Source organism: Oryx dammah, unplaced genomic scaffold (genome assembly GCF_014754425.2).
Source record: "Oryx dammah isolate SB20612 unplaced genomic scaffold, SCBI_Odam_1.1 HiC_scaffold_26, whole genome shotgun sequence".
NCBI lineage: Eukaryota > Metazoa > Chordata > Mammalia > Artiodactyla > Bovidae > Oryx > Oryx dammah.
The window spans coordinates 72,730,269-72,754,509 of NW_024070210.1; the positions used below are offsets into that span (position 1 = coordinate 72,730,269).

The 24,241-nt window shown below is 40.0% G+C and overlaps 1 protein-coding gene across 2 annotated transcripts in view; it reads right to left on the bottom strand.

Annotated features, from left to right (window-relative positions):
* FMN1 (formin 1) overlaps positions 1-24,241 on the bottom strand; it is a 435,492-nt gene that overhangs the window by 182,413 nt on the left and 228,838 nt on the right. For both annotated transcript variants that reach the window (XM_040226990.1, XM_040226989.1), the window contains one exon: positions 360-447. In XM_040226990.1, coding sequence (XP_040082924.1) covers positions 360-447 — 88 coding nt within the window. The remainder of the gene's footprint in view (positions 1-359; positions 448-24,241) is intronic.

The window sequence follows — 24,241 nt, forward strand, 5'->3', positions numbered from 1 at the left end:
AAATTTACAATCAGTGATATTAGAATTACATACTTGATGAAATTATTGTAAATGATTTTAAATGCATGATAATGGCACCAGAATTATGCTTAAAGTATCCTTATCTTTCCTGGTATATTCATGGTATATTACCATTTTTAAAGAAGGAATTGTAAAATATCAAAGATTTGCTTCATAATAATCTTGTAGGTGGAGTGTTCTAGATGAAACAATCTAGTTAATGAGTTCATGATTTTGCCTCTCGGTTGTGGTTACATAGTATTCACTGTGGCCATTCTATTTTTGTATATGTTTGACATCTCTCACAATAAAAGCTGAAAAGTTTTAAAGTTGGGGGAAAAAGTATGAATAAGACTTACCCTGCTGGATATCCTTCATTTCTAAATGCAAACTAGAGATCAAGATTCCCACAGTTTGAGATCGTTTTCCATCCAATAACTTGATGATCTAGAATTTAAAAAAAAATCAATATAAGCCTAAATAACCAGGCAATCTTTCAGAAGCATAATGAAAACATTCATAGCTTTAGATACCCTGACTGGCTAACTGAACTGATGCTACAGTTACTGCATTTTAAAACTTTAATTTGACAAAGCAATCTATAGATTCAATGCAATCCCCATCAAGCTACCAATGGTATTTTTCAGAGAACTAGAACAAATAATTTCAAGATTTGTATGGAAATACAAAACACCTCGAATAGCCAAAGCAATCTTGAGAAAGAAGAATGGAACTGGAGGAATCAACCTGTCTGACTTCAGACTATACTACAAAGCCACAGTCATCAAAAGAGTATGGTACTGGCACAAAGACAGAAATAGAGATCAATGGAACAAAATAGAAAGCCCAGAGATAAATCCACACACCTATGGACACCTTATCTTTGACAAAGGAGGCAAGAATATACAATGGAGAAAAGACAATCTCTTTAACAAGTGGTGCTGGAAAAACTGGTCAACCACTTATAAAAGAATGAAACTGGAACACTTTATAACATGCAAACCTATATAATACTTAATTTACTCTGATCTTTTTTATTCAAACACACTTTAACTAAGGTGTAACTGCACCACATCGGCAAGTTTTTAATCTAACTTTTCCACTTATCACTGGCCTATTTCCATGTTGGACTTTCTAAGTCACTTCATGGCCTCCAACCTCCTTGGCTGTGGACCACCCACTGAGTGGCTTAGGGGAAGATCACTGTGATCTGGACTCCGCTGCTGACCAGTCATATGACCTTGGGAAAGTGACTTAAAGTCTAGGAACTCAACCTTTTCATCACGAGTAGGTTTGACTATACTGAGTTTGTGTATTTATTCTAGACATTAAACGACATAACATCCATAAAGCGCCTAAAGCAGTTCCTGACATAGATATTAAATAAAATTTCTCTATTCAAGAGGGTTAGGTTGCTCTGTGGTTGTGCTATGATTAATAATACTTTGTACATACAACTTTAGTTTGAAGTTGTTTAGAAGTACTCTTTTATAACAGTAATATTATACATGTATATAAAAACTTTTATAATCTTTTTAGAAGCTCTAAATACCTCACTGACAATTATTTCAACCCTCTATGAATGTTCCATGGAGAGCTCATTATAGTTTCATTTCTCTCGAAATCTAGTGAATCAAATCAGCTCCAAAGAACATATCACACAGTGACTACTAAGGGAAAAAATTTTTTTTCTTTCTTGTGGTAGGGCTACACAAATCAATATGAAATCACCTAAAACATCATCAAATCATATGTCTTTAATGCATTTTGTTGGGTGAAATATAAACTAAAAAGCTATGCTTCCTCTCCCACCTATGAGCATATAAACTTACCAAAAATATAATGAAGATAAGATTAAATAGTAATAAACATCTACATTTATACTGGTACTAATTAGCTGAGTTGCTTGCTGGTTGAACAATAAGGGATAACATTAGTTTGTTGCAACCAAGACTACTGTCTACCTATCTATCAATCAATGCTGAGTCAATTACTGCCAGCCCCGTATCGTCCCCTGCTCAGCATGGCTACTCTTACATATACTATTAGGCCAAAAGTACTGTAAACATTAAGCTTTCATCAAGATAAAAGTAAAAACTGATGATCAGCTTAATGTGTTTAATCATTTCAACATTAGCCTGAGAGAAAGATTCTTGGAAGATACAGAATTTCTGTTTTTAAGAAATAAAGAAGATACTTGGTATTTTCATTATTTTTTTATATAAAAGCAAAGGAAGAAGAGACTATATATAATCAAACATCTTCTTTTAAAATGAAATTTCACAAATTTAAAGTGAAACCATCATTAAAGTCCAACACAAAATTAAGAAATTCCAAAGTTTTGTGTACATATTCAGGCATGTATTCATTTATTAACAAACATCTGCCATGCACCTGTTATGTGCCTGGCACTGCTTTGGATTCAGAGGATGCAGAGGTGACCAAGACAGACCATGTCCTCGATCTTATAAATTTTGTAAAGCTTAATGACCTAATACTGCTGAGAAGAACTAAAAAGGCACATAAAACTATCTGCAGAGCAAATTCAAAGGAAGAAAAGCTTTGAGAATGGACTGGATTTACCCTTAAAAGTCCAAGATAGTGACTGAGATACAGCCTTGGTCATGGCATACACATCAGTGTCAAGGAGACAGGCACAGGAATCAAACGTAAGACAAGAGGACAATGTGGCTGTAAAAAAATGTCTTCAGACAAATATTCACCATGCTATCCAGTTAGGGTTCTGAAAACCCTGGATAACACGGTCTTCCTACAGGAAAAACAAGATTCAAATTCAAGGTTTTCCAATAGTTAATTAAAAGAAAACAAGAGAGCAACCACAAGAGAACAGAGAGGGAAGGGCTGAAACTGAAATTGAGATTCTGTCATAGGATAAAAAACAAGCAACTACCATCAAAAAGTCTACAAACAATAAATGCTGGAGAGGGCATGGAGAAAAGGGAACCCTACTATACTGCTAATGGGAATGTAAATTGGTACTGCCATGATGGAGAATAGTGTGAAAGTTCTTAAAAAAAACCCCAAAAAACAGTTACTATATGATCCTGTAATCCCATCTCTGGACTTATATCAGGAAAAGACAAAAACTCTAACTTGAATCATGCACCCCCATGTTCCCTATTTACAATTGCCAGAAACAGAAACAATCCAAGTGCCCATAAACAGATGATCAGTTTAAGAAGATATAGTGTATATATACAATGGAATATTACTCAGCCATAAAAAAGTGAAATAATGCCATTTTCAGCAACATGGATGGACCTAGAGATTACCATACTAAGTAAAGTAAGACAGAGAAAGAAGAGTATCATACATCGTTTATATGTGGAATCTAAAAAAAAGATATAAATTTATTTACAAAACAGAATCAGACTCACAGTTGTCAGAAACAAACTTATGGTTTCCAAAGGAGAAAGATATAGGGAGGGATAAATTAGGAGTTGGGATTAACATATGCATACTACTATATGTAAAACAGATAACCAACAAGGACCTACTATGTAGCACAGGGAACTCCACTTAATATTCTATAGTAACCTACATGGGAGAGAGTCTGAAAAAGAATGGGTACATGTATAATGGAATCACTTTGCGGTATACCTGAAATCGACACAACACTGTAAATTAACTATATTCCAATATAAAATATAAATTTTTTAAATAAACAAAAGCAAGCAAATTCGTTCCCACTTCATTGTTCAACCAGGCTGACCTGTGGAAACAATGTTACTACCCCCGTAATTCTATTAACCAGGCACAGCAGCTGTTTGGAAGAAAAGTGTCTGTTACTTTCAGCTACCTGGACTAAAAAATTAAATTTCTTGAAATGCGGTGCTACTTCCTAAAAAGGGGGTCAGCAGTGCACAAGTCAGAGCATTTGTATTCTCTTCCTTATTTGTGTCAAATTCTTTGTCTATCTTTAACTAGACCTTTAAAAATGGACCTATATATGTTTCCATGTAGTCTCTCTTCAATTGTGGAATAATAACCACGTTTCTCAAAACCAGCTGAAATGGTAGGAACAAGGTGGACATAGAATGGATATATGCTCTAAGCCCTCTTCATTTTCATAATTGAAAGGTTTGAAAGACCATAACTGGTCTTTGAAGCTATGGTTTGAAAGACCATAACTGGTCTTTGAAATTATGGTTTGAAAGACCATAATTGAAAATAAAAGGTTTTCTTTTATTACAGTAACAAAAAGGAGAAATAAAATCATAAAATCTTCCATATCAACACAATTTTAAATGTACAGTAAGCACTGTTAACTATATGCACGCGGCTGTACAGCAGATGGCTAGAAGTTTTTCATCCTACAGCATGGATACTCTAGACCCCTTGAACAGCTTTACTCCATTCCCTTCTCCCCAGCCCCTATGCAGCTTTCTGCTTCTACAAGTTTGACTACTTTAGATACCTCATGTAAGCAGAATCACGCAGTATTAGTCTTTATGTGGCCGACTGATTTCACTTAGAATAATGTCCTCAAGGTTCATACACCTTGGTAGTGTGTGATAGAATTTTCTTAAGGCTGGATAATATTCCATTGTGTTTGTATATGTATATATGTGCATATATGGGAGAAGGAGGTGGCAGCGCATTCCACTGTTCTTGCCTGGGAAATCCCATGGACAGAGGAGCCTGGCAGGCTACAGTCTGTGGGTCAGAGAGGAGCCGAACATAAGAGAGTGACTAAACAAAAACAACGCACACATATGTGGAGATATATATATATATATCCTATTGCATATGTGTGTGTGCATGCATATATATAAATACATAGGTCAATGAACATGTAACTTATTTCTATTTCTTGGCTATTTTGAATAATACTGCAATGGCAAGAGGAGTGCAATATTGCTTTGAGGTCTTGTTTTTAATTCTTTTGGATAAATACCCAGAAATGGGACTGCTGGATAATGTGGTACTTCTATTTTTCTAATTTTTGGATGTCTTTACCAATACTTACTATGTTTTTGTTTTTGACAATAGCCATCCTACTAGATGTGAGATGATACATCATTGTGGTTTTGATTTACATTTCCCTGATGTTAGTGATGTTGAATATCTTTTCACATACCTGTTGGCCATTTGTATGCTTTCTTTGGAAAAACATCTATACAAGATTTTGCCCATTTTTAAATCAGGTTTTTATTCAACTGAGTTGTAGGAGTATCTCACCTATTTTGGGATATTATATCCCTTATCAGATATATGTTTTGCAAATATTAATATCCCGTTCCACATAATGCCTTTTCACTCTTTTCTTTTGCTGTGTAGAAGCTTCTTAATTTGATATCATCCCACTTGTTTATTTTTCTTTTGTTGTCTGTTCTTTGGTGTCATATACAGGAAATGACTTCCAAGACCAATGTTATGAAGCTTTCCTCACATTTTCTTATAGGAATTTTATAGTTTCATATCTTACATTTAAGTCTTAAATCCATATTGAACTGCTTTTTGTTTATGCTGAAAGATCCTGGTGCAATTTCATTCTTTTGCATTTGGATGTCCAGTTTTCCCTGCACCATTTGTTGAAGAGATTATCCTTTCCCCATTAGTCTTGGCACTCTTGCTGAAGATCATTTGACCATGTATGGGTGGGTTCATTTCTGAGCTCTCTATTCTGTTCTATTGGTCTCTGTCTGTCTTTATATCATTACCATCCTGTTTTAAACATTGTACAGGCACACCTCAGAAATTCTACAGGTTTGGTTCCATACCACTGCAGTAAAGTGAACTGCAATAAAGTGAGTCATGCAAATTTTTTGCTTCTCAAGTGCATACAAAAATTATATTTACCCTGTAGTCTATTAAATGTACAAGTGTATTATGCCTAGAAAAGCAGTATGCAGTGAAGGTTGCTCAGTCATGTCCTACTCTTGGCAACCCCATGGACTATACAATCCATGGAATTCTCCAGGCCAGAATACTGGAGTGGGTAGCCTTTCCCTTCTCCAGGGGTTCTTCCCAACCCAGGGTCTGAACCCAGGTCTCCCGCATTGCAGGCAGATTCTTTACCAGCTGAGCCACAAGGGAAGCCCTGGAAAAGCTATATATATATATATACATACACACACAAAAATAACTTATTACTAAAAATGCTATCATCTGAGCCCTTTAGCAAGTGATAATATTTTTGTTGGTGGAGGGTCTTGCCTCACCATTGATGGCTTCTGACTGATGATGGCGGTGGTTGCTGAAGGTTGGGTGGCTGCGGCACCTTCTTAAAATAAGCCAACAATAAAGTCTGCCATGTCAATTGACTCTTCCTTTCACAAACAATTTCTCTGTAGCATACAATGCTATTTGATAGCATTTTACCCAGAGTAGAACTTCTGTAAAAACTGAGTCAATCCTCTAAAACTATGCTGCTATTTTATCAACTAAGTTTCTGTCATATTCTAAATCCTCTGTTGCCATTTCAACAATTTTCACAGCATTTTCACCAGGAGTAATTCCATATCAAGAAACCATTTTCTTTGCTCATTTAGAAGAAGCAACTCCTCATCTGTTAAGTTTTATCATAAGGTTGCACCAATTCAATCAGATCTTTAGGCTCCATCTCTAATTCTAGTTCTCCCGTAATTTTTACCACATCTTCAGTGATTTCCTCCACTGAAGTCCAAATTGAATCCTTCAAAGTCATCCATGAGGGTTGGAATCACCTTCTTACAAACTCCTGCTCATGTTGGTATCTTAGTCTTTTACCATGAGTCACCAGTGTTCTTAATGGCATCTAGAATGATGAATTCTTTGCAGAAGGTTTTCAATTGACTATGACATGATCCATCAGAGGAATCACTATCTATGGCAGCCATAGCCTCATAAAATTTATTCCTTAAAGAATAAAACTTGAAATGAGAAATGACTCCTTGATGTATAGGTTGCAAAATGGATATTGTGTTAGCAGGCATGAAAACAAAGTGAATCTCACTGTACATCTCCATCAGAGCTCGTAGGTGACCAGGTACATTGTTCATGAGCAGTAATATTTTGAAAGGAATCTTCTTCTTGAGTAGTAAGTCCAAACAATGGGCTTAAAATATTCAGTTAACCATGTTGTAAACAGATGTGCTGTGATCCAGGCTTTGTTGTTCCATTTATAGAGCACAGGAAGAATAGAATTAGCACAATTCTTAAGGGCCCTAGGAATTTTGGAATGGTGAATGAGCACTGGCTTCAACTTCAAGTCACCAGATGAATTAGCCCCTAACAAAAGAGTCAGGCTGTCCTTTGAAGCTTTGAAGTCAGGCTATGACTTCTCCTTCTCAAGCTATGAAAGTCCTAGATGGCATCTTCTTCCAACAGAAGGCTGTTTCAGCTACAATAGAAATCTGTCCTTTAGAATAGCCACCTTTATAAATTATCTTAGCTAGGTTTTCCAGATAACTTGCTGCTTCAACTTGCACTTTTATGTCATGGAGATGGCTTCTCTCCTTAAACCTCATGAACCAACCCCTGTTAGCTTCAAACTTTTCTTCTGCAGCTTCCTCTCTTCTCTTAGCCTTCACAGAATTGATGAGAGTTAGGTCCCTGCTCTGGATTAGGCTTTGGCTTAAGGGAATGTTGCAGCTGATCTGATCTATCTAGACCACTGAAACTTTCACCGTTTCACTTTCTTATCATCTGTGTGTTCACTGGAGTAGCACTTTTAATTTCCTTCAAGAATTTTTCCTTTGCGTTCGTAACTTGGCTAACTGGCGCAAAAGGTCTTAGCTTTGGGCATATCTAAGCTTTCAGCATGCCTTCGTCACTACACTTAATCATTTCCAGCTCCTGATTTAAAATGAGAGATGTATGACTCCTCCTTTCACTTGAACACTTAGAGGACACGGTGGGGTTCTTAGCAGACCGACTTTCAATATTGTGTCTTAAGGAATAGAGAGGCCTAAGGAGGTGAGGAGAGACGGTGGGAGTGGTTGGCTGGTGGAGCAGTTTCAGAGCACGCATAACACTGATTCAGCTCTCCATCTTCAAGGGGTATGGTTCATGGTGCCCCAAAACAACGACAAGAGTTATGTCAAAGATCATCGATCTCAGGTCACCATAACAGATAATAATAATAAAGTTCGAAACATTGTGAGAATTACCAAATTTGACAGAGACATGAAATGAGCAATGCCATGGGAAAAAATGGCACTGATAGACTTGCTAAATGCAGGGTTGCTACAATCCTGCAATTTGTAAATCATGCAGTATCAGCAAAGCACAATAAATCAAGGGTGCCTGTGGTTTGTAATGCTCTCAATTTAGGAAGCAGAGGACACTACCAAACAAATTATAAGAAAAAAAAAATCACAAGTAAAAAGGAGATTAAAAACCCCACAGAGAGTAGAATAAATCAATATTTTAAAATATCTTTAACTCCAATATGCAAAAAGACTTAAAAAAAAAACACATGGAGGAAAACGACACATTAGATTTAATAAACAGACTCACTGAGAGTTCAGTCCGCTAAAAAGTCTGGTCTAAGAGTTCAGTATCTTTTCAGATCATTCCTGAGGTCACTTGAGGTTGTATTTCTATGGGACAGACTTACAGAAATTGTTCAACCATGTCCATTTTACATTTTGATAAATATTCTCACATTGTTTCCAACAAGAACTATCAATTTACACCGCTGCCAAGTATTTGAGAGTGACACCACTGCCTGTTCCCTTACCTACACTGGTTTTAAAAATGTTGGCCCATAGGATAGGTAGAATTTTTTTTTCACTATTTTGCATTTTTAATGATTTAATAGTAAGGTTAAACAGTTTGTTATTGGTCATATGTTCTTGTGAATTGTCTCTGTGTCCTTTTTGCTATGTTTTCCAATGACTATCTATCGGACTGGTTCAATGCAAAGAAATTTAAATAACAACATGGCTGAATAGCAGGAAGTAAGACTTACACAGAAATGGTGGTGGTAAGAGGCATTGTCTAAGGGAAGAAGAGGGAAAGGACTTACCTTTTACTGCACCCCTACTAAGGTTTTATGTGCCTCTGCCCACGAGCCAATCTAAATGGACAGTTGTGAATTGGGGGCAGTGAGCACCACGATATTGTAAACTTTTATTCCTTTAGTGGCCCCCTGTGGATTTCCAGAAAAGTAACAATACTTCATGCTCAACAGCCCTGTAAAGTCAGTGCGGTCACCTCACTGCTAGGGCATTAAAGCAAGGGGCAAAGAAACAGAAGGACACTTTGTTCTGCTACCCAACTCTCCTTTCTGATCAATCTCTGATTTGTGGTCAAATCTCATTAACTCCTTACTCAGATTTTCACCTCTTACTTGATGCATTTACCTTCACAGCAGAGTAGGTAAGAAGAAAACATGGAATAAAAGACAAGATTGAGAAAACTGATGGAAAGAACAAAGGAAAGAGAACAGAGATTTTTTTTTAAAGATGTTCAATTAGTTATCAACCAATGATCACTACATTGCTTTTAAAATATTTTTTATAATCATGGTCAAGTTTCAAATAACCAGACCCACTGTATGTAGAACCTTTCACCAACTGAAAATGCCTCGTTTTTCTTTTATTATATGTTGTCTTGATAAGCTAGCTTCTACACAGGTTAAAGTCAACTTCAAAATTCCTCTTTGAAGAGAAAGATAATATGACCGGAAGATAAACTAATCTTGTGTATTCTTCCCCATTCACTAGCTTCTCTAATATATCTTGGGCTTGAAAGAAACCACAATCACCTACACCTTCCATATCTGCCTTACTGAATAGTATGAACTGACGATAATAATGGTTATCTGGGAAACTTTTACAATCCTAAATTGCCTGAGGCTGTCAGATATTCAACAGTCTTTTATTCAGTCTTATATACTTTACTATTTAATACATTAAAAAAATTACCACATGACTTTAAATACCAAAAATCCGTAACACGTCAAATCATTTATTAACTCAAAAATTTAACCCATTATTAAGCATTCGTCTTTAAGCATCCTGGCTGCTATTATCCTGTTACAACTTTAAAGTTGTCTGGCCCAAGTCAAAGGTTCCCAGCAGTTCAACAATCTAAGTAGAAATGCAAAGAAAACTAAGAACCTGAGCCATAAATACAACAGTCCTTCCCTCTAGCTTTTAGCTTTAGCCTTCCAAGCTGTCATAGTCCCTTGGCTAGCTATAGAAAGTGACAGGCATCATCACCAATGACTAGTTGTTGAGAGAAAAATCAGGAGACCAGCCTTCTATTTCTAGGCCTGCCTTCACACACCTACCCTGAGACACAGTCCAATTCAGCAGCACTCACAAAATGCAAACTCCTATGTTGGTGCACTGCAGGGGTACAAAATTAAAAATAACAGATATACATTATGTATATAACACACACATATACATATATACACACATACTTGTCCAATGGGAGTTCAAAGATGAGTTTAAAAGAGAAACTCACATAAATAACTCTGACATAAGGGAGCTATTTATAAGAATCAGTTAACATGAAGAATTTCTAATTGTTGTGTGTATGATCCCTAAAAAAATGCCAGAGCTCTTTGAAAGTGGAGGTTTTAAGTGAAATGGCTGTTTGGCACATAGTCTTCCTCCAGGTAAACTGAAAAGCATTTCTGCTACCTTTTTCCTGAAACAAAAGTCCAGGTCTCACCTGTGGAAAACCTCTCCATGAGGGAGAGTTGAGAAATGAAAAGTTCTGCAGAAATGACACTATAATTTAAACTTCATCTACCTATACAGAAAGGATTCCTTCCATTCTATGTGGCCACTAGGAGAAAGCTCTGCATTAGGCATGAGCACCATCCACAGAGGGGCTTTCAAGCTCAAGACTTCCACATTTGACTCTTGGATACTGGTAGGAATCCTGACTTTACTAGTCCATAGTTTCATAACGTGAATGTCAGATTAATAGTTTTCTATGTGGATATGGAGCCAGTAGGCAGAATTACGCCTTGAAGCTCTCATTGTGACTTCTTTCCAAGTGGGTCCCTGGAATAAAATGCCCATTTCAGGCTGTTTGAGAAAGACGTTTCAGAAAACATTTATAAGAGAGTATGAGTACTTATAAAAGTTTGCTCACCTAATGAATATTCCGCTTTAAGTGGATTCTGGAATCACTCAGCTGTTGGCATTGAAGAAAACTGCAAATGATTTAGCCTCTTTCTTTGGAATGGCCCAGATATTTAAGGATGGACCTTACTTTCCCGGGATTCCCTGGTGATTCAAACAGTAAAGAATCAGCTTGCAATGCAGGAAACCCAGGTTCGATCTCTGGGTTGGGAAGACCCTCTGGAAAAGGGAATGGCAACCCACTCCAGTACTCTTGCCTTAAGCATTCCATGGAAAGAGGAGCCTGGTGGGCTCCAGCCATGGGGTCACATGAGTCAGACACAACTGAGAAACTAATACTTTTACTTCTCTGGTGGCTCAGATGGTAAAGCATCCACCTGTAATGCAGGAGACGTGTGTTCAATCCCTGGATCAGGAAGAGCCCCTGGAGAAAGAAATGGCAACCACTCCAGTATTATGGCCTGGAGAATTCCATGGACAGAAGAATCTGGTGGGCTACAGCCCATGGGGTTGCAAAGAGTCGGACACAACTGAGTGACTAACACTTACTTTAGAGGAAAGTTCATACTTTAAGAAATTATTGTTAAAGGCTTGCAACACATACATATTTATAGCCATTTTCCATCAAACAAATAAAATACCATCCTTCCTCAGCTAACTGTCAACACAATCTACAAGTTTCACCCTATTCCTATTCTATGACTGTTCCCAATACCTGTTCTTTATTCTTCTTTGTCCTCAGGTGCATATTACTTGATTTGTTATAAATCCTCCAAATCATTTTCTAGGATTAAGTAACTTTTGGCACCAAAGCATTTCACTTTGTGTCTGACTTACATTCTTCATGCTTCCATTTCAAACAACCTTTTTCTGCTCTCAGGGAAGGCAGACAATGGCTGGTCTCACCATCCCCTACACAAAGCTCCTTCATAAACTTCAAGACCATCATTTTTTTTTTTTCCCAAACAAGAGATGCTTTATACCAAAGCCTTAAAAATCACTTTTTGAGAAGCATTAGCAAGCTCTTAGTTTATCTTGGTCCTATCTGAAGTCAGCTGAACTTGGCAGCCCCTGGCCTTCTCCGAGGTGTAATTACAGTCTGGAGGAGAATGCAATTTGTGCAGCATTCCGCTGACCTACAAGCTGACCTCGCACAGGGGCAAACTCACAGGTTGCATTAAACCCTATTAGACATGCCTAGTTTAAGGCAAAGCCTTTCCAGACCCCCGCCGCATGCTAGGATTAAGGCCTGTCACACATGCGCGCTATCACCTCGCCTAAGGAACTCTCGCCATGCCTTCCAGAGAGGGGAAGGCAGGCCCATATCCCACCCTGTCTAAGCCCACACCTTGAGCCTGTGCATCCAAATGATCATTATTTCTTACATATGTGGATTTTAAGAGAAACCTGCCTCTCTGAATAAGAATGAAGACAGGAATGGGAAGACAGATCTGCTCCAGTGGAAAAACCACACCCTGGCTGCTCGGCTAGAAAAGTCTTGCCAGACTGACCGAGAAAGAATTCCTGCCAGGTCCAGTGGGATTTTCACATCTACATAAAATCCATATATATTATCTTCAGCTTTCTGCCTGGGCTTGGCAGATGTGGCCAGAAATAAAAATAAAAATAAATGGTCTGGATAGGCCATGAATGTTGGAAGCATGCTTGGCTGCGTGAGCTCGGCTCAGCTACAAAATAAAGAGAATCACAGAAGCCTTCTTCCAGGGAGCCCTCCTTCTCTGTCTGAAAAAGAAGATTCATTTCCACACTTACACCTTAGCTAAACACCAAACATGCCGAAACCTAAGGCAGAGGAAGGTGGGTATTCTGTTCTTTGGCTTAGTCCTCACATTTGAACTCTCCATTTCAGTTACAAGATCTCCATCTTCAGTGAACTTGGTTTTATCACAGAGGCCAGATGACAGGCCCCATGTCTAGTTAAACAGAGCCTCACGAACATCCAAATTTGGTCATTTCCCATAAATTAAGTACGTGTGAAATTTGCTGCCTTTCCCTTCCTCCATCAAAAATGAACAAATAAATGAAGGATCCATATACATAGGTAACAGTTACTTTCAAGATAATGAGATATATCAAATCTCCACATCCACGGGGAGGACATTTCAACTGTAGAGCACAAATGAGTATGTGGCTGCCTCTCTCAGGGAGATCAAACAACACAATGGAGAATACACAGAAAGGAGACAAGCTGACTCTCCAAAGCAAAATTCTGGAAAAACATTATTTCTATTTTTGCGTCTTCAGACTGGCCATATCTTTTGCTTATGCTTCATATCAACACTCACCAAATTCCACTACTTGGCGAAACTACAGATATTAGGAGGCTGGCATGTAGCACATGCGTTACTGATGACGAGTCAGCTTGTCTCATTAACAGTGATCCTTCGAATTTCTAAGTCATCAGCTTCCAAAGGGACCAAGGTGCTTTCATAATGACTTACATTTACCCTGAAGACATTCTTGTGGACTAGGTTGAAAAGTGGGCAGAGCCCTCCGCTGGAGATGCAGAAATTGATGTACCTATCCTAGGGGCTTTAAGCTCAGATGATTGAGCTGATCATTTCCTCCAGATTCCTCCAAACCATAAATATAAATAGTATGGAATCTGAACTTTGGCTGGATTGAGGAACCTCTAGGCTTAATTTTTACTCTAACTCTCACCCATTCACATACCTCCTACGTTGGAAATCCTTATTTTTACAAGAAACGGAAATCTAATTTGGAAAAGAGTATTTCCCAATGGAAATTCTAGAATATTCACTGGAAGAAGTGACGTTGAAGCTGAAGCGCCAATATTTTGGTTACCTGATGTAAAGAGCAGATGCATTGGAAAAGACTCATGCTGGGAGAGATTGAGGGCAGGAGGAGAAGGGGGCAACAGAGGATGAGATGGTTCGATGGCATCACCGACTCAATGGACATGAATCTGGGCAAATGTGGGAGACAGTGAAGGACAGGGAAGCCTGGAGTGCTGCAGTCCATGGGGTCATAAAGAGTCAGATACAACTAAGCAACTGAACACCACAAGATGATGGGCCTCCTAGGTGGCTTAGATGGTAAAGAATCTACCGGCAATGCAGGAAACATGAGTTTGATCCCTAGACTGCGAAGATTCCCTAGAGAAGGAAATGGCAACCCTCTCCTGCATTCTTGCCTGGATAACCCCATGAACAGAGGAGCCTGGTGGGCTACAGTCCACGGGGTTGCAAAGAATTGGACATGACTGAGCATGCAACGCTCACTCACAATACAAGACGAAACAGGGCCATGGGGCATGGTAGCCCACGGATGCAGGCCTTATATGCCACCTCCTCCCCACCCCAAATCACGGAAATAAGCAACTGACTCAACCCCACTTCATAGCTGTGGCCATCCTTGTTCTCTCCTACACATTGCTAGTGTGACAAAGACTGGAGATGGGACAGGTAAGCAATTATTTTCCCATCCAGTACCAAGAGCCAGGGCCAGCTGGAGGGGAAGAGCAAGGCCACAGTTGGCAGCCGTCTTGCTCTCTCCTCAGGGAGAATGAGCATGCATTTGTTTATTGGCAGGTGCCTGGGAAAAATAAGTGCTGATTCAGGCTCCTTGTCCCTTCTTTTCCACCCCTGCCACTCTCTGGCATCACACCCGCAGGAGCTGGTTGGCTGGCTCCATGGTGCCATATTATGAAATGTCACCTGACTTGGTATAAACAAGCCCTCGCTGCTGATGGCCAGCACGACCGGGTACGCTGCTGGGTAGTAGCCTCTGTCAACTGGCCTGATAAATGGCATTAAAGAAAGCTTTCCACATGCAGCCTGATTATCTGTCCCACCAAATGTTTCAACGAAAACTAAGCTTCACTGTTCTGTCAGACTGTTAGGTCTGAACCTCTTCCATGGCCTCATTTCTGGGGACATGTAAAACTGCTCAGATGAAGTTTACTTTAAGGATTTAGGCTCTTCACCAAGAAATGTGAAAAGGCAAATTGTCATCCTGTCCTGCGTCTGAGAACATATTTGGCATCCTGTTCCCTTACTGATGAGACAGAAAAACCCTTTTACTGCTTTTCAGACCAGTGAATTCTGTTCAGAAAGCAAATGGAGCGAAGGCCACAGCAGGTGAAGGCTGAGGCTGGGCTGGGAGAGGAGGCACATGGGATCAGGGGTGGGTGTGGCAATACTTCTGTTGGTTTGGGAGTTTTCGTGACCTATAGAAAACAAATTCTAAAGATAAAACCACATGCATTTTCTCTTGATCAGAGACTCTGGAGAGAAAGTGACCAAGAAACATCAGTATATTCATTGTCCAATCTTCAAACAGGACCAAAGCTACTGTTATACCCAAGGTACAGATGAGAAACATCTGCCTAGTATTTCTTAGTGCTCAAGGTCCCTGAAAGAGTGCATGTGTGTGATGAACATTAAAATTCTAAACCACTAAGAAGCATCTAGACAGAGGGATATATAGCAGGGAAAAAAAAACCAAAAACAGAAGAGTATGAAGATAATGACTTTTGGTAAAACATAAAAACAAAACTAAATATTCAAAAGTTCGACTTTGAAACTGATAGTGTGAACACTAAGCTATGGTGGTCAGAAAGTGGAGGGAAATAAGAACTCTCTGGAATAGACAGTAACACCAGGATAACCTGGAAAAACTCAGTTCCACACTTTCACATGGTCTCCAATCATCATGACTCAACCTTCCGAAAGCCAGGAACTTATTCCATACATGTAACTCCCACTTTAACAGCAGGAGGAAGAATTTAGGTACTCCCTTTTAGGAGGGATGGGAGCACAGTGGCTCATTACTCCAGATAGACCAGAGGAATGATGCTATGGGACCTGTGAGTCGTGTTTTACTTGTTTTCTGTTTTACATTTCTTTATTACAATCTCACTTCAAATTCCTGGCTCAGTAATCAATCTGCATGACTATCAAAGACTGGGAGAGTAAATGTTCTTTTTCTTCCCCTTTCCACCCTACTGAACCTAGCATTGAGGAGCAAAGGGAAAGCTTTCTCTCCAGTACTCTTACGTTACATGGGAAACATCTCTATCCTACATTCCTCTACATCTTGTAGGCAAAGCCCTCAGAGAATTCTGGTGGAGACACTAAAAAAACTGTCTATGGTACATATGAACAATTCATGGGATATTCTCCTGGAAATTAAGTGTGCCTGTGATTACTGGGGCCCTCAATAAAAATACAAAATTTCATTCATTATGTATGGATGAGATGATATTCCCCCTTAAAAAGATATGTTTATGTCCTAACCCCCAACACATCACAGCGTGACCTTATTTGGAAATAGGGTCATCGCAGATGTAATGAAGACCATACTAGAGTAGTGAAGTGTTAGTTGCTCAGTCGTGTCTGACTCTGCGACTCCATGAACTGTAGCCCTCAAGGCTCCTCTGTCAATGGAATTCTCCAGGAAAAAATACTGGAGTGGGTCGCCATTTCCTTCTCCAGGGAATCTTCCCAACCCAAGGCTCAACCTGGGTCTCTTGCACTGCAGGCAGAATTCCTTACTGTCTGAGCCACCAGGGAAGGCCCCAGCTGGAGTAGAGTATAGCTCTAATCCAGTATAACTGGCATCCCTTTAAGAAGATGGCTATGTGAGGACACAGAGACCCACAGGTGAAGATGAAGGTCATGTGTTGATGAAGGCAGCTATATGCCAGAGACTAACAAAGGTTGCCAGCAAACCACCAGAAGAAATGGAGAAAGATTCCACTGCTGGTTTCAGAAGGAGAATGACTTGGCCAACACCTTAATTTCAGACTTTCTGGAACTGTGGAGACAATAAATTTTTGTTGCTTTAAGCCACCCAGTTCGTGGTAATTTAAGCTGGCCTTAGGAAACTAATAAAAGGAGTGAGAATGTTTTATTTCTAATAAGCTTCCAGGTGACACTTCTGCTGTTGGTACATGGATCACACTTTTGAGTAGTCAGGTGACTGCAAAAAAATGAATGAAGTCCTTTGTTCATTATCACTCACATTTAGAACAGTGCCTGATATATGCTTGTATGTTTATATAATCCCTAATTCCTAGAGTTTTTTCTGCTAACTAACTGGAAATGTACCCTTTTTCTATCAGTATTCATGGAACCCTCTCTCAAAGCTATGTGCTCAGTCATGGAGCACAGCTTTCTCATATAAAGCCAATCACAGGTATACAGATAGCCATATTGCCCTCTGAAGGATTATTAATAACAAAGCTTATCAGGCATATGGACTTCCTGCCTTATCTATGTAATTTCTCACTTAGTATTAAACCACTGAATCTAGCCTGTTACATATACTTGGTGGCTCGAATAGGGCTTCTCTCTCCAAAATTTAGAGTGTTAGGCTTTTGAAAAGAACACATGCTAATAATTATGGTTAGAGATAATGGGCAACAGAAAAGTTATTATCTTCAATGTCATCGCATGTCTTTGAAATGATAATCATTGCATTCAAGGTATCAGAAATGATGGATGGCCTTTGATTTTGCATGTACCATGATGCAAATTACCTGGCTCTTTCTCACTCCTGCTCAGAAGGTGAAGAGCCAGTGACAGTGGGCACTCCTAGCTTCAGGGCCTAGAGCCACTGGATGGCATAATCTGTGACAAAACTCAAAGAGAAACATTTCCTCTTTAAAGATACCTAAGGCTACTTTCAGTTTTCCTTTTACGGGCATACTTCATCCAGAACAACCTCGCACATAGTTCTAATTTGCAGCCATTGCTGTAACATATACTATTTACAACCTAAGTCATTCTACCCTGTGAATTTTCTGGGTAACAACATTTGACTTAAGTACCACGTTGTTTCAAGGAGGCTCCCTGAGCTCCTTCTATAAACATAAAATGACGATTCCAGGAAATGTTAGTAAGAAAGGAAAGATGAAAGAGCACTGTATACACAGATTTTAAAACTGCTACAAGTTTTTGTTAGGGCTTTCAGTCTATACCCCAGCACGTTTCCCCTATAATTAGTCTTTATCATCCTCCTTACTCTCACAGCCCATCTATCATGGAAAGCAAATGCATATTATCTTCTTCAGTCATCCATGGGAACAGAGTAACCCTGTGATCCAAAATATTTACTCGCCATCATCCATGAAGAGTGAGCCTCTACATCCATCCTGTCTAGAATCGAGAAAATAAATATGTTCCCTGAGGTTCTCTCATACAGACAAGTCACCTTCTGAAAGTATGACAGCAACAAGCACACGGTAAGTGATTCGTCCAAAGTCCTCCAGATGGCCTACTTCAGTCCTGTGTTCTTTCCCTAGCAACACATCTCATCCCAGCCAGGATGTGCCTGCCTCATCAATCATGTTACAACAAGGCAACAACCTCTCAAATATGAAAATCACAACTACTTTGAGTTTTAAAGCAGCAAAGTAAAGGCCTGTTCACTTCTTTTTCTTAAAAAAATCAACCTCAGATAAGACTCAGAAACAGGAAATCTACCTGCAGTGAAACTAGCTATTGTTGTTCAGTTCCTCAGTCATGTCCGACTCTTTGTGACCCCGTGGACTGTAGCCCTCTAGGCTCCTCTGTCCATAGGGTTCTCCAGGCAAGAATACTGGAGTGGGTTGCCATTCCTCTCTACAGGGTCAGGGATCAAACCTGTGTCTTCTGCATTGGTTGGCAGACTTTACCATTGAGCCACCTGGGAAGCCCAGTGAAACTCGTAGACTCTTCTTAATTTCAAAATAGAAATGTGAAGGTAGAAGTCATTGGAAGAGTGGTAAATTACATGGTAGGGTAACAGAAGGACAAAACTAATAATCTGCAGGGGAAGGCATAACCTTAGACACACATAAATTAGAGTCATCATGACATAAATTAGAGTCATCATGTGCTGGGGAAGGGTGAGACGAGGAGCTAAAACCTAGTGGATTATTTACAAGTTGGTTCATGAGTGCAACGGAGTGCCAAGTGTATACTATTAGACAAATTCAATGAGACAGATTTGGGACTCAGACATCAGACACTGACTTGAACTAGAGTCATTTTTAGAATTCCATATCCTTTCCTGGATTGTCACTCAGGAAACTAGAAGTCAGAATGACACCCCAGGCCCCAATGTCAAGGGCCTAGAGAAATTCTACCTGGAAAAATAGATCAATCTAAGAGCAAAGATAAAAAGATCCTGTCATTCAAAGCCTACCCAAATGAAATGGCTGGTCTGCAACTGTTTACCTCACTGTGAGCCCCGTCATTGGGCATACATCATTAATTCATGCTGAGTTTATCATGCTTTGATCCTGTATATAAAATAGCAGCTAAGGATTACCAATTCTTTGAGATAATCCTCTAACATGAAATACAGAGGTAACAACCAATAAATATAAAAAAGAAACTTGGAAAAAGGGACAGAAGGAAAGTAGTAAGCAAAACAAAATATGAAGAAACTGTAATTGATAACTTCAGAAAGGTAATTATATTTCTTTTAAAAATGAGCTTTTATGTAATCATAGAGAATTCTGAAATACAAAAATCCTTGTCTCCCAAAATAGGAAGCACATGGTGACTGTCTAAAACTCTATTCACAACAGATAGCAGAGTATCAGAGCAACGTCCAAAGTGCTGAAAACTGGTGCTGCAGGGGGCAGGGTGAGAGTGGAATGGTGGCGGGAGGTGGACAGGAAATCTTTTTTAACACTTTTAAAAGCTGTGAAATACTATAGAGAAGTGTAGCACATGCATACAAAAATCATACAAAAAAGATCATGACCCAGATAACCACAATCGTGTGATCACTCACCTAGAGCCAGACATCCTGGAATGTGAAGTCAAGTGGGCCTTAGGAAGCATCACTATGAACAAAGTGGAGGTGATGGAATTCCAGTTGAGCTATTTCAAATCCTGAAAGATGATGCTGTGAAAGTGCTGCACTGAATATGCCAGCAAATTTGGAAAACTCAGCAGTGGCCACAGGACTGGAAAAGGTCCGTTTTCATTCCAATCCCAAAGAAAGGCAATGCCAAAGAATGCTCAAACTACTGCACAATTGCACTCATCTCACACGCTAGCAAAGTAATGCTAAAAATTCTCCGAGCCAGGCTTCAATAGTACGTGAACCATGAACTTAACAGATATTCAAGTTGGATTTAGAAAAGGCAGAGGAATGCAAGATCAAGCTGGATCGTAGAAAAAGCAAGAGCTTTCCAGAAAAACATCTACTTCTGCTTTATTGACTATACCAAAGCCTTTGACTGTGTGGATCACAACAAACTGTGGAAAATTCTTAAAGAGATGAGAATACCAGACCACCTGACCTGCCTCCTGAGAAATCTGTATGCAGGTGAAGAAGGAGGAGTTAGAACTGTACATGGAACAACAGACTGGTTTCAAACTGGGAAAGGAGTATCTATTTTTCCAGGTGGAATTTCTCCAGGCCCCTGACTCTGGGGACTGGAGTGTCATTCTGACTTGTAGCTTTCTGAGTGACAATCCAAGAAAGGATATGGAATTCTAATATAAGGCTGTATATTGTCAAAATGGTTATTTAATTTACATGCAGAATACATCATGGGGAATGCTGGGTTGGACAAATCACAAGCTGGAATCAAGATTGTTGGGAGAAATATCAGTAACCTCAGATATGCAGATGACACCACCCTTATGGCAGAAAGCGAAGAACTAAAGAGCTTCTTGATGAAAGTGAAAGAGGAGAGTGAAAAAGTCGGCTTAAAACTCAACATTCAGAAAATCAAGACCATGGCATCATCTGCTGCTAAGTTACTTCAGTCGTGTCCCACTCTGTGCAACCCCATTGATGGCAGCCCACCAGGCTCCGCCGTCCCTGAGATTCTCCAGGCAAGAACACTGGAGTGGGTTGCCATTTCCTTCTCCAATGCATGAAAGAGAAAAGTGAAAGTGAAGTCGCTCAGTTGTGTCTGACTCTTCGTGACCCCATGGACTGCAGCCTACCAGGCTCCTCCATCCATGGATTTTCCAGGCAAGAGTACTGGAGTGGGGTGCCATTGCCTTCTCTGCATGGCATCATCACTTCATGGCAAATAGATGGGGAAACAATGGAAACAAAGACTTTATTTTCTTGGACTTCAAAATCACTACAGATGGTGACTGCAGCCATGAATTTAAAAGACGCTTGCTGCTTGGACAGAAAGTTATGACCAACCTAGACAGCATATTAAAAAGCAGAGACATTACTTTGTCAACAAAGGCCGTCTAGTCAAAGCTATGGTTTTTCCAGTAGTCATGTACAGATGTGAGTGCTGGACTATAAAGAAAGCTGAGTGCTGAAGAATTGATGCTTTTGAACTGTGGTGTTAGAGAAGACTCTTGAGAATCTCTTTGACTCCAAGGAGATCAAACCAGGCAATCCTAAACGAAATCAGTCCTGAATATTCATTGGAAGTATTGATGCTGAAGCTGGAACTTCAATACTTTGGCCATCTGATGCGAAGAACTGACTCATTTGAAAAGACCCTGATGCTGGGAAAGATTGAAGGTGGGAGATGAAAGGGATGACAGAGGATGAGATGGTGGGATGGCATCACCGACTCAATGGACATGAGTTTGAGTAAGCTCCGGGAATTGGTGATGGACAGGGAAGTCTGGCGTACTGCAGTCCATGGGGTTGCAAAGAGTCAGACACGACTGCGTGACTGATCTGAACTGAGCACATGCATGTTTATGTATGCATAGTTTGTTATTGTTGTTTAATAGCTAAGTTGTGCCTGACTCTTTGCCACCCCAAGAACTGTAGCTCACCAGGCTCCTCTGCCTATGGGATTTTCTAGGCAAGAGCTGGAGTGGGTTTCCATTTCCTTTTCTAGGGGATCTTCCCAGCCCAGGGATTGAACCCCAGTCTCCTTCATTGGCAGATGGATTCTTTACTGCTGAGCCACCAGAGAAACCATACATAGTTTAAAGGACTATGAAAGTAAACAATGTATGGACACCCACCTTAAGAAACAGAACTGTTAACGCCTTTGAAGGCCCTCTACTTTCCCCTACAGTTTCCCTCTAAAGGGACCATTTTTTCTAAACTGCATATTTATTATTCCCCCAGCAATACGCCAGCAAATTTGGAAAACTCAGCAGTGGCCACAGGACTGGAAAAGGTCAGTTTTCACTCCAGTCCCAAAGAAAGGCAATGCTGAAGAATGCTCACGCTACCTCACATTTGCACTCATCTCACACGCTAGTAAAGTAATGTTCAAAGTTCTCCAAGCCAGGCTTCAGCAATACGGGAACCATGAACTTCCAGATGTTCAAGATGGTTTTAGAAAAGGCAGAGGAACCAGAGATCAAGTTGCCAACATCCGGTGGATCATCAAAAAAGCAAGAGAGTTCCAGAAAAACATCTATTTCTGCTTTATTGACTATGCCAAAGCCTTTGACTGTGTGGATCACAACAAACTGTGGAAAATTCTGAAAGAGATGGGAATACCAGACTACCTGACTTGCCTCTTGAGAAACCTGTATGCAGGTCAGGAAGCAACAGTTAGAACTGGACATGGAACAACAGACTGGTTCCAAATAGGAAAAGGAGTGCATCAAGGCTGTATATTGCTGCTGTTGCTAAGTCGCTTCAGTCATGTCCAACTCTGTGAGACCCCATAGATGGCAGCCACCAGGCTCCCTCATCCCTGGGATTCTCCAGGTAAGAGTACTAGAGTGGGTTGCCATTGCCTTCTCTGAAAACCTGTACTACTGACATAGAATACTTATGAAAGCCAAATAAAAATAGTACTAGAAAATGCAGGCAAATGTATCATCTTTTTGTTCCAATGCATAGTTTTCACTTGGCACATCTTGAGGATGGGCATCTCTGAGCATCTAGCTTAAACTCATTTACTTTAATTACACAGCTGTGTCCCATCGGGACACGGACACACACACACGGACACACACACGGACACACACGGACACACACACGAGAGGATGAGATGGCTCTCTCCCAGCCTTCTGGGGGTTCAGGAGTCATCCCTGCAGGAGAGATGAGGCCTCTGGCTGGAATCCAGCCTCCCCTTCTCTTTTAGGGAGTTTCCATTGTTCTTACTCCTACCCCTGACGGTCATGGTGATGGTGGTAATAGTCTGGTGGCAGCAGCAGATAGATATGCATCAGACATGCAGCTAAACACGTCACAGGTTATTTTAATTCTCACAATCACCTTTTGAAATAGATTATTTGTTACTGTTATTCTCACTTTACAGATGAGGGAGCTGAAAAGAGGAAGCTTAGAAAGGTGAAGGGACTTTCCCTATGGATGAAGTGATGACTCAAAGAAAAAGGAAAAGTGAAGCCTGTGTGGTTTCCAGAAACCCCTGCTGAACCATGACACTACCACCTTCCATACTTAGAGGAGTTGTGACTCTTGGTGCCCTGGGTTTGCTGGAGGAAGCAACTGATTGGAAGCCTTGAAACTGGCTTCTTGGTGGCTCTGAGACAAACACACACCAAGATCTCAGCCAACTGGTGTGATCTACTATGCTGGCCGGTGAGTCGAACTTTCTTTTCCGCATACCTTCAGTCTCTGAGGCTCAACCCTTCCACTGGTGGTGAATGAACGGCTGTGTCCTTCACAGCTAAACTTGACAGACCTCTAAGCCCAAGAGCGTAAGTAACACACAACAAAACATTGCGTGGCCTAGTTTCTCCAATGGCTTCCTAAATCATTCTAAACATTGCATGCTTTAGGCATCTTGCTGCTATTCTGAATTATACTCTCTAAGCAACCATCTCAGTGTCTCATTTTTTCCATTAGTAAGATGATTATAGTACAGAGTGAACTATTTATGATGAGGCCCAGCTCAAGCACTGTGGCTTTTGGTTGGCTTCATTTTAAATACATCTTTCTTTGTTAATTAATGTACCTTAGCCTAGGGTTGTAAGTAACACTCATTTATGTTTCTGAATTGAGCAGGGGAGAAGAGAACCACACCCAGAGTGAAAGATCCAAGATCTTCAGAATCAATACGCACACCATAACCATTTGAAAGTGAAGTTTAAAAGTCAGTATTTGTGTTTGCTGTAAACTAAGGAAGCTGTACAAGAGGGTCTACAAGAGAATCAAAAGTGATATGATAATTAGGTCATGAATTAACCCCCTGGTCCTTGCAGCTCTATACCATTTTTAAAGAGCCCTCCCACCTTCTCACCTCCTATGATATTTTGCACATGCAAAATGTCTAATGTGACTAATACGGT